The 10049-nt window shown below is 48.8% G+C and overlaps 1 protein-coding gene across 1 annotated transcript in view; it reads right to left on the minus strand.

The window, feature by feature from the left end:
* The window catches only part of RSPO4 (R-spondin 4), a 40812-nt gene extending 32023 nt beyond the window's left edge, over nt 1-8789 (minus strand). The window contains exon 1 of the mRNA XM_077335985.1: nt 7650-8789. Within this exon, the coding sequence (XP_077192100.1) occupies nt 7650-7761 (112 nt within the window). The 5' untranslated portion in view covers nt 7762-8789. The remainder of the gene's footprint in view (nt 1-7649) is intronic.
* Nucleotides 8790-10049: the final 1260 nt, after the last annotated feature.

Here is a 10049-nt window from a genome sequence, read left to right on the forward strand (position 1 = left end):
CTGCTCTGCAAGAACAGCTCTAAGAGTTCTATACTTGATCTTGGCGCAAAAAGAGTGCTGTGATTGGCCCAAGTCACCCAACCGGCAGCATGTGGAGGAGTGGGGAATCAAAACCAGCTCTTGAGATTAGAATCCATCACTCTTTAACCACTACACCCCACTGGCTTTCAAGGCAGTTAGCAAGAAGATATTGTGGAGGAATGTCAATTGTGCTGTCTAGATAACCTCCTCCTTGCTGTCCCATCTTAGATCAGGTCACTCTCCTTTGTGTCAAACACATCGATGGAACAGCCTGCTCAAGGAAGTAGAATCCTAGAGTTGGAAGGGGCCATAGAGGCCATCTAGTCCAACCCCCTGCTCAACGCAGGATCAGCCCAAAGCATCCTAAAGCATCCAAGAAAAGTGTGTGTCCAACCTTTGCTTGAAGACTGCCAGTGAGGGGGAGCTCACCACCTCCTTAGGCAGCCTATTCCACTGCTGAACTACTCTGACTGTGAATTTTTTTCCCCTGATGTCTAGCTTATATTGTTGTACTTGAAGTTTAAACCCATTACTGCGTGTCCTCTCCTCTGCAGCCAGAGAGCACGTCACACTCCATGTGTTAAAGGTAAAGGTATCCCCTGTGCAAGCACCGAGTCATGTCTGACCCTTGGGGTGACGCCCTCCAGCGTTTTCATGGCAGACTCAATACGGGGTGGTTTGCCAGTGCCTTCCCCAGTCATTACCGTTTACCCCCCAGCAAGCTGGGTACTCGTTTTACCGAACTCGGAAGGATGGAAGGCTGAGTCAACCTTGAGCCGGCTGCTGGGATCGAACTCCCAGCCTCATGGGCAAAGCTTTCAGACGGCTGCCTTACCACTCTGCGCCACAAGAGGCTCTTCTCCATGTGTTATAGAACATATGAACGTGCCCCAGTTCCTAAGAGCCTTCGACTGACCAATTATTAGACTTTGTAGTGGGCATGCTGCTGTATATCTCTGGGCTGTTGCCTCATAGAGTAGCCAACCAATTCTTCCAGAGAGCCAACATCAGAACAGAGAGACCAAGACCTTCATAAGAACATCAGAAGAGCCCTGCTGGATCAGACCAGTGGTCTATCTAATCCAGCCTCCCATCTCACACAGGGGCCAGCCAGTTCCTCTGGAGGGCCAGCAGCAGGTCAGAGAGCCCGAGGCCTTCCCCTGATGTTGCTTCCTGGTGTGGGATTCAGAGTCTGGTGGCCTCTGAATGTAGCAGTTCTGCTCAGTCGCGATGGCTCGTAGCCGCTCTATCATTCAGTGTAATCCACATTTTAACCACTCTCAGTGTAAAGTGGCATTTCCTTTTGTCCGTCCTGAACCTCCTGCCCATCAGCTTCATTGGATGCCTTCAAGTTCCAGCATTTGGGGAGAGGGAGCAAAATTTCTCTTTGTCAGCTCTCTCCACCCCATGCATAACTTGATCAGCCGCTGTCCTGTGCCCCCTTAGTTGTTTCTTTTCGAAACTGAAAAGTCTCTGACTCCTCAGGCTTTAGTCACAGGGAAGAGACTCCAATCCCTTAATGATCTTGGCTTCTTTCTTTTGTGCTTCTCCAGTTCTGCAACGTACTTCATTTCTAACATGTAGTTATCCCAAGTGGGGACCCCAAATGGCTTATGTGGTTCTTCACTCCTCAATGTTGTCCTCACAACAACCCTGGGAGGTGGGTTAGACTGAGAGCATGTGACTGGCCCATAGTCACCCAGCCAAGCTTCTACTGCACAGGGAGGATTCAAACTGGGGTCTCGCAGATCCTCTAACCACTGCACCACGCTGACTTGTCTGTGCATGCCCTGCTGCTGACAGTGAGCCAGGGAAAGGACCAGATGGGTAGAGAAGAGGTGGGTTTTTTGTACCCTGCTTTTCACTACCCAAAGGAGTCTCAAGGCGGCTTACGATTGCCTTCCCTTCCTCTCCCCTGAGGAGAGAGCTCTGATAGAAACTGCTCTGTGAGAACAGCGCTATCAGGATTCTGACTAGCCCAAAGACACCCAACTGGCTGCAGGTGGAAGAGGAGTGGGGAATCAGATTGGTTCTCCCAGATCAGAGGCTGCCGCTCATAAGCACGACACCCGGCCGGTTCTCCCCAGGTTCCCCTGCAGCTGCTTCCAGAAGGGAAAATCTTCAGATGAAAAGAAAGTGCAAAAGCTATTCTTTAGTTTCCACAGAATTTCTTTCCCACATTGGTGGGAAAGGCCTCGGATCCCCCAGCTTCTCTGAAAAATGTCAGTGCTTAGGGATGAGGGGAGCTTGACAAGCCAACCCGCAAACTGGTGTCCGTTTTGCTACCGGGTCGGGGTTGTTTCCCAGTGGCGGTATTCGTAGATGTGAAAAGTGACAGACAGAATACAACAGAGGTATGTTCTTCTGATGCACACCCCTTCTCCATTTCCCCCCTTCTGACAATTTGCTAAATCACCTTCTCATCGTTATTCTTCCACCATGGGGAAATAAATCAGAGGATGAGACATACCAAAGTTCCCGGTGCTAGCATGACAGGAATCTCAGCCAAGGCAGGTCAAGCAGGTTAAAGAAGAAGAGTTTTAGATGCTGCTTTTCTCTACCCGAAGGAGTCTTCCATTCACCTTACCTTTCCTCTCCTCACAATAGACACCCTGTGAGAGAGGTGGGGCTGAGAGAGCTCTGAGAGAGACTGCTCTGTGAGAACAGCTCTATCAGAGCTGTGATGAGCCCAAAGTCACCCAGCTGGCTTGTCAGATTAGAAGCCGCTGCTCTTAACCAACTACACCAACCACTACAGCACTGAGATGACTGTTTCTCCAAATGCTGTTATTATGTTTGAACTTCTTTTCTTCCCTGGAGGCAGAGATTCAGCGTGCATAAAAGTAAGGGTGCTGGACCAAGAGTGAGGAGATCCAGGTTCGAATTCTCACTCTGCCATGAAACTCAGTGGGTGGCCTTGGGCCAGTCATTCCCACTCAGCCTAACCCTACCTCACAGGGCTGTTGTGATGACACGAGGGGGAAAGGGAGAGCACCATACAGTGCTCCAAGCTCCGTATAGGAAAGACATAATAAAAAGTGTACCAGACTATTTATCACTTCTGGTGCCAATTCTTTCCTACATATTTTTATGTCGTTTCATCCACATAAATTGCTAGCCCTGCTGTAAGTGCTCTGACAGGTGAGATGAACATCCTCTGCCTTGTCCATAAAATATAGCTTGGGGCTCATGACCTCAATTTGCCCTGGGGTCGTGCAGGGGAAAGAGAGGCCACTCAATTCTTCAACCTCCACTGGGTTTTTCTACTTGAAAACCTGGTTCCCTGTTAGCCAACGTGGTGAAGTGGTTAAGCAGTGGTTAAGCGCGGCAGCTTCACACCTGGCGAGCCGGGCTTGATTCCCCGCTCCTCCACATGCAGCCACCTGGGCCAGTCACAGCACTGATGGTGCTGTTCTGACCGAGCAGGCCTGTCACAGCTCTTTCAGCCCCACCAGGGTCTATGTTGTGGGGACAGGAAGGGAAGGCGAATGGAAGCCGCTTGGAGACTCCTTCAGGCAGTAAAAAGTGGGGTGTAAACGCCAACTCTTCTTCTTTTAGCCGATGGCATTTTCAAGAGAAGAGGGGAATGTTTTTAAAGGAGGCTAATTTTCAAAACCCCAAGAAAATAAATTAAAAAATAATAAAAACAATTTTTAAAAGATCTTTTCTCCCAAGGATGTTTATAAGAAAGTGCCCAGTTTAAAACACTAAAAGAATGGGGGAAGACGGGCTTAACTCCCTCTCCTTTCCCCAGAAGGCCCCCAGGCAACCTGAAGCCGCACAAGCCGAGAAGCACGATCTTTATGTCATCCGCTTGAGCCTTAATGTGGTGGAAAATGCCGTTGAGTCACGGCCAACTTATGGCAAAACCCACAGAGTTTTGAAGGCAAGAGATGAACAGAGTTGATTCTTCATTGCCTGCCTCTAGCCTGGGCCATAGGCTACCTTAATAGTCCCTCCGCCTTAATATTCCCTCCTTAATGGGCACCTTAACATCCCCTCCTTGTTTATTATTGATGTATTTATTATTTGATGAATAGACTGCCCCCCTTGCTTGGTTGTTTATTTTACACAGAAATCCTGCTGTTTTTATTGATGTTTTAATTGCTGGGTTTATGGCTTTATTAATTTCATTTTGTTTTTTACTGACTGACTATAATCCTAACGGTTTATTGTTAGGAGCCGCTGCGGGGACAAACAGGCTCAGACGGCAGGATGTAAATACTTTAAAGGCAGGGAGCAAGTCAGAACGCCAAGGAACAACATGCAAGTTGACTCTCTCACATTTATTGATTGATCAGATTTAACGTGGCCCAAGACCGGCTTTCTATCCAGGGGGCAAAGAAGTACGTACTTCTCTTAACGGCGGTCTGTTTGTCAGAACTACCTCGGTCCCAATTTAACGACAAAGGACTTCTGCAAAAGCACAAATGCTTCAGGGATACTTAACAGCATCTCTGCAGTCATCTGGAGCCAAAGAACAAGTCTAGCAAACCCAATAACCCCCCCAGTGGTGCCCACATGCTCCTGGGAATCCCACAACGAGGGGAAGGGAGCATCAGCCTTTTTTTTTTGTTTGTTTTGCCATCTGGCTGATAGACTGCTTCTGTGTACGGAGGTTCTATGTCACCGTCATGGCTAACCACGGTTAACGGATACGAACTTGGCAAGTGCCCTTTCAAAGCCATCTGAGTGAGTGAGCTACATCAGGTTTTGCCATCACAAATTCCACAAGCCAATGTTTCAGTGCACGAAGAAGCGTTTTTCTTGGTCTCTCCCAAAACTTCAGTCCATCAATTTCATTGAGTGATCTGACGTTCTTACGCAGGGAGTGGTGGTGACTACAAACACAGGCAGCTTCAAGAGGGGACCGAATAAACATCTGGGGCAGAGGTCTGACGGTGACCATTAGCCACAAGGTCTAGATGGGGCAGGGATGCTCTGACATCTAGTTGCATGGGGGGGGGGCAAGGGTGGGAGGGCTTCTGGAGTTCTAGCCCCACTGAGGACCACCTAATAGTACCTGGGTTTTGGCCACTGTGTAGCACAGAGTGTTTTAGTTATTTATTTATCTTTGGATTTATTGTCCGCCGCTTCTGGCCAAGGTCGGCTTGTGGCAGGTTACAATCAACGTCTGTTGGGCTGGATGGGCCATTGGCCTGATACAACATGGCTTCTCTTATATAGAGCAGAGGTCCATAAGTGGTTATTAGTCACAATGTATAAATGGAAGACTCTGTCCGGGGCAGGGATGCTCTGTCTTCTTGGTGCTTGGGGGGTCATGGTGGAATTATTAGAAACCCTTTCCCCCCTCTATATTATTATTATTATTATTATTATTATTATTATTATTATTATTATTATTATTATTATTATTATTAGCCTCCCCCTGCATCCACTTCCTACATCCTGCATAATTTCCTAGCACCCTATCACGTTTCCCTTGGTGATCTTGTTTTACAAATTAAAAAAGTAAACTTCCCCCTCTGCCGCTTCTCATACAGAAGTGTTCCAACCTGTCAATCATTCTGTTTCTCTCTTTTCTCTGCCCCTTTTCAACGTGTCTTGCTGTACCTGCCCCCCTCCCCATTGCAACCATACAACAATAAATATTGGCAGGCCCATAATCGCGCTGCACAACGCAGAGAGGTTTGGCTTCATGCGAGGATTTGGAAGCAACGAAATGCCACTGGAAGCACTGCTTTAAACACCAAAAGTCAGAACATGCTGCAGAAGTGAGCAGGGACTCACAAAAGCTCCCCCCCCCCCTGCGGCTGATTTTGTTAGCCTTTAAGGTGCTCCTGGACTCTTGCTGTTTGGTATCTCAAGACGTGGGCAGTGACTCACACAAAAATCATATTTTGCCACAAACCTTGTTAGCCTTAGTGCTCCTGGACTCTTGTTCTTTTCTGCTGTTACATGTCTATCCATCTTAATCTGCCCTGTCCATCTTCATACTGCCACGAGCAGGTATAAATCGGGAGAGGCGGTATATAAATATCATTATAAATAAATAAAATATAATCAACCAGACCACTGGTTTATCTGGGCCAGTATCTCCAACTCAGACTGGCAGCCGCTCTCCAGGCAAAAGTCTCCCACGCCACCCGCGCCCTGGTCCTTTTCAGCTGCAGAAGCTGACAACTGAACCTGGGACACACGAGGCAGTCCCCATCTGCTGAATAAGACCCTTGGCCCATGAAGGTCAGTCTGGTCTTCCCCATCTGGCAGCGGATCTCCTGGATCTCAGTCAAAGGCCTTTCACAGCATTTATTACTCCCTAGTTTGCCTGCATGGCTGTGCTGTCTCTGACACCCTCTCCCGCATCATCCTGGTCTGTCTGGCTCTTTGTATCTACGTAGTCAAATCAGGGCTGAATTGCAGGAATGAATGGCAAATCTTAAACCTCTGCTTACAGCCAGCTTGGTGTAGTGGTTAGGAGTGCGGACTGCTAATCTGGCGAGCCGGGTTTGATTCCCCGCTTCCCCACATGCAACCAGCTGGGTGGCCTTGGGCTCACCACAGCACTGATGAAGCTGTTCTGACCGAGCAGGAATTTCAAGGCTCTCTCAGCCTCATCTGCCTTACCGGGGGTCTGTTGTGGGGAGAGGAAGAGAAGGTGAATGGAAGCCGCTTTGAGACTCCTTTGGGTAGAGAAAAGCGGCATATAAGAACCAACTCTTCTTCTTCTTCTTCTTCTTCAGTAATCTCAGGGCTCTCTCAGCCTCCTCTCCCTCACAGGGTGTCTGTTGTGGGGAGAGGAAAGGTAAGGTGACTGTAAACCACTTTGAGACTCCTTCGGGTAGAGAAAAGTGGCATATAAGAACCAACTCTTAAAGTTGGCAGTGTACTTGGTTCAATGTTAAAATTTAATTTTCTGTCTTTGCAAAAATGCCAGACTGCATTCCGGGCTTGAGTGTATACCACCTACGTTCAAGTGAGTTGTGGCTCTGTGCCTCTGCTTCAATTTTTATGCCGTCAAAGGTGATCTATTTCTATATCTACTAATCCTTGATCCATTTCACCTGCAATGCTGGAGACTGAAGCTTGAGCCTTCTGAGTGCTAATGAGACACTCTTCCACTGAGCCACAACCCACGGCTCTGGAGCAAGCAGAGGCCAGGGCCCCCGTACAGAATCACAGAATCACAGAATCACAGAATCACAGAATCATAGAGTTGGAAGGGGCCATACAGGCCATCTAGTCCAACCCCCTGCTCAATGCAGGATCAGCTTTCAGGACGACAAACCAGGGGTGCTTGGCCTGGGCTCCGGCGGCACAGAGGGGAGGACAATGAGTGTAGATTCACCTGGCATCCCTGCCGTCCTCACCACTCATGAATCCCACCTGCGGGCCTGTCACTGTCCCAGGGACACTCAGCACCTTGCTCCTGCCACCCGGCGCCCTTCACAGCAACGGCCCACCCTGAACTTCCCCACTACACTAAAAAGCCAATCTGCCCCCCGGTTCCTGAGACCAGTTCAAACCGTCTGACGTGCTGGGCAAGAAAAGGAAAAGACGCCACCAGGTTTGCCACCTTCCCCCTAAAAGTAATTGTGCAAAACAGCTTGCCACTGCCAGGGCAAAACAACAGACAACCCCCCACCTCCCACCCCCCAAGCACGTACCTCGCTTCTTCCTCCTGCCTTGAGTGAGCATTTCCATGGAGTTTACGAATAACAGCAGCAGGAAAAGTATCCACTGCATCTGGCCAGGAATAATTTGGGGCAAAGCGAGCATCAGATCATGTGAATGGCTTGATGTGCCTTCTCTTGCCAGACTCCGGAGAGAAAACGGCTCTTGCGCAAATAAGTTTAAAAGACAGAGAGAAAAGAAAGAAAGAAACGTTCACCGCATCTCCCGAGACTTGGTTCTGGCGCAAAATGCAGCTGCTAAGGTGGCATAGAGCGGGCATCGACCGTGTTCAACCCGACATCTGCGCCATGGTGCTGGAGACACACGGAGGGCAGACCCGGAGAGCACTTTTAACGGTGGTGGTCCCCTTCTTCGCCAGCTTCCAGAAGATCCTGTGTCAAAAACCAAACAGGCTCGCCTGCTTCGGAGAACTTTAGGTCGAACCTCTGCTGGGTCGAACCTCTCCCGGGAGCTGCCTGGCTGCCCTGCATGGCTCGGGCTGAACTTCTGCCATGGCTAGGAGATCAGGTTCAAAGGAAAGCCTCCCCAAATGAACAGGGTGGAGTCAGGGATTTAACCGTGTCCCTGCTGACGAGACGCTCTTTCACCCTTGCCCCCGAGTCACCGCAGCCCCCTGTAAAAACCCTCCAACAGACTTTCTGGATTAGTTAGGCGCAAATGCTAGCCTCTCCTCGGGACTTTATTTCGGAAACGGGGGAGAAATTTAATCGCTTCAATTTACTCAGCCGTATTCCATATGACAAGCTCGGTGTCTCTTGGCAAGAGCGGCGGGCGAGGGAATCCAAAAAGCCGTGCCCTTTCCCTTGCGGACAGCAACTAATAAATTTGCGTTGGAGAGCTCTGCTGACCTGCTGGGCCCTTTCTTTCCAAATTTTTTATCTCTGCATGGCAAAAGAGTGCCTTCGTCCCTGAGCCGGTGAGAAAAAACATCGGCAAATCTGTGAGCCTGTTGCGTTGCCTCGCTGTCTTCTCTTTTCTGTTCGGCTTTGCGTTTTAGATTCCATACATTGCTGGCAAAACTGGAGATTCTCCGGATTCGTTCAAAAATAATTTAGCCGCGTTTGCAGGAACAGAGGAGCCATCTGAAATCAGGAAAGGGGGGGGGGGATCAGAATGAATGCAGCTGAGCTGTGCTGCTGGTTTTTGTTCCAGAGGACGAAGGGTACATCTTCGGTTTAGCCAGATGGTCATTTTTTCCAACAATGATTTCTAACAGAAGCGGAATTGTGGTGCGAGCCTGCAACTTAAAAAGGGAGAGCAGCACAGAGGGAACAAATGATTCTCTGCTAAACGTCTTGCCAAAAAAACCCCCATTTCTAAGCAGGGTTTTACTCACAATAAAAGAGGTGTCAATGCAAAAGAGCTTCTCCCCCAAACCAACAATCTCCCCACCCCCTTTTTAATCATGTCCTCTGCGGCATTATGTTAAAATAAAAGCTGCCAAGAAATAATTACAGAGTTACCTGGAGGAGTCTAATCTAATGAAAAGACCCATCAGAAGGAGACTTTTCAAGGGGGGTTTTTGGGTTGGTCTGCAGCAAAACATCGAGATTCGAATCCAGTCGCACCTTAGAAACCAGAATTTTCAGGTAGAAGTTTTTCAGAATCAAAGTATCCGATGAAGGGAGCTCTGACTTTCAAAAGCAAATGCCCTGAAAATCTCGGTCTGTAAGGTACAACTGGACTCAAAACTATCAGAATGAACAGAGTCATTTCAGATAGTGGGCACTGCCTGCCTTGGAACGGGCATGCCTTTGGATAATATTTCAGGCGGGAATGGACAATTTTTAAACGTTTGCAAAATTTGCCCATAATGATTCCAGGGGAAAAAAAAGGAGGAATAAGTGAAGGGGTGTGTGAGAGAGAGCCAGCTCTGAACTGAGTGCATGTTTGGGGTCCCGAAAAGGAACACTACATTCTCCCTCCCCCATATAAAATGCAGAAATCTCACAATATTTAATGTTGAATGGGTTGAAATTGTTTTCATCTACAGAATGTTTCGGCTAGATATCGGGGGTTGGGTCAGAGACGGGGATGGGGGCAGGCCACCACATTTGCAGAAGGTCCAGCAATAGCCCAACCACTGACAAGCTGAGAACCACTGAGAACCACTTTGGGCTGATCCTGCGTTGAGCAGGGGGTTGGACTAGATGGCCTGTCTGGCCCCTTCCAACTCTATGATTCTATGATTCTAAGGTCAGGGGACACAACCCACAAAAAATGCAGTCTGGTGGACATCTGTTGGCATCTCTGGCCTGAAGGAAGCTTGCCTGGCCTCAATCAGGGTCAGGGCCTTTTTAGTCCTGGCCCGTCCTCGTGGAATGAGCTCCCGGGAGAGCTGAGGGCCCTGATGGAGCCGTCACAGTTCTGCA

This window comes from Paroedura picta, chromosome 4 (genome assembly GCF_049243985.1).
Source record: "Paroedura picta isolate Pp20150507F chromosome 4, Ppicta_v3.0, whole genome shotgun sequence".
NCBI classification, from domain to species: Eukaryota; Metazoa; Chordata; class Lepidosauria; order Squamata; family Gekkonidae; genus Paroedura; species Paroedura picta.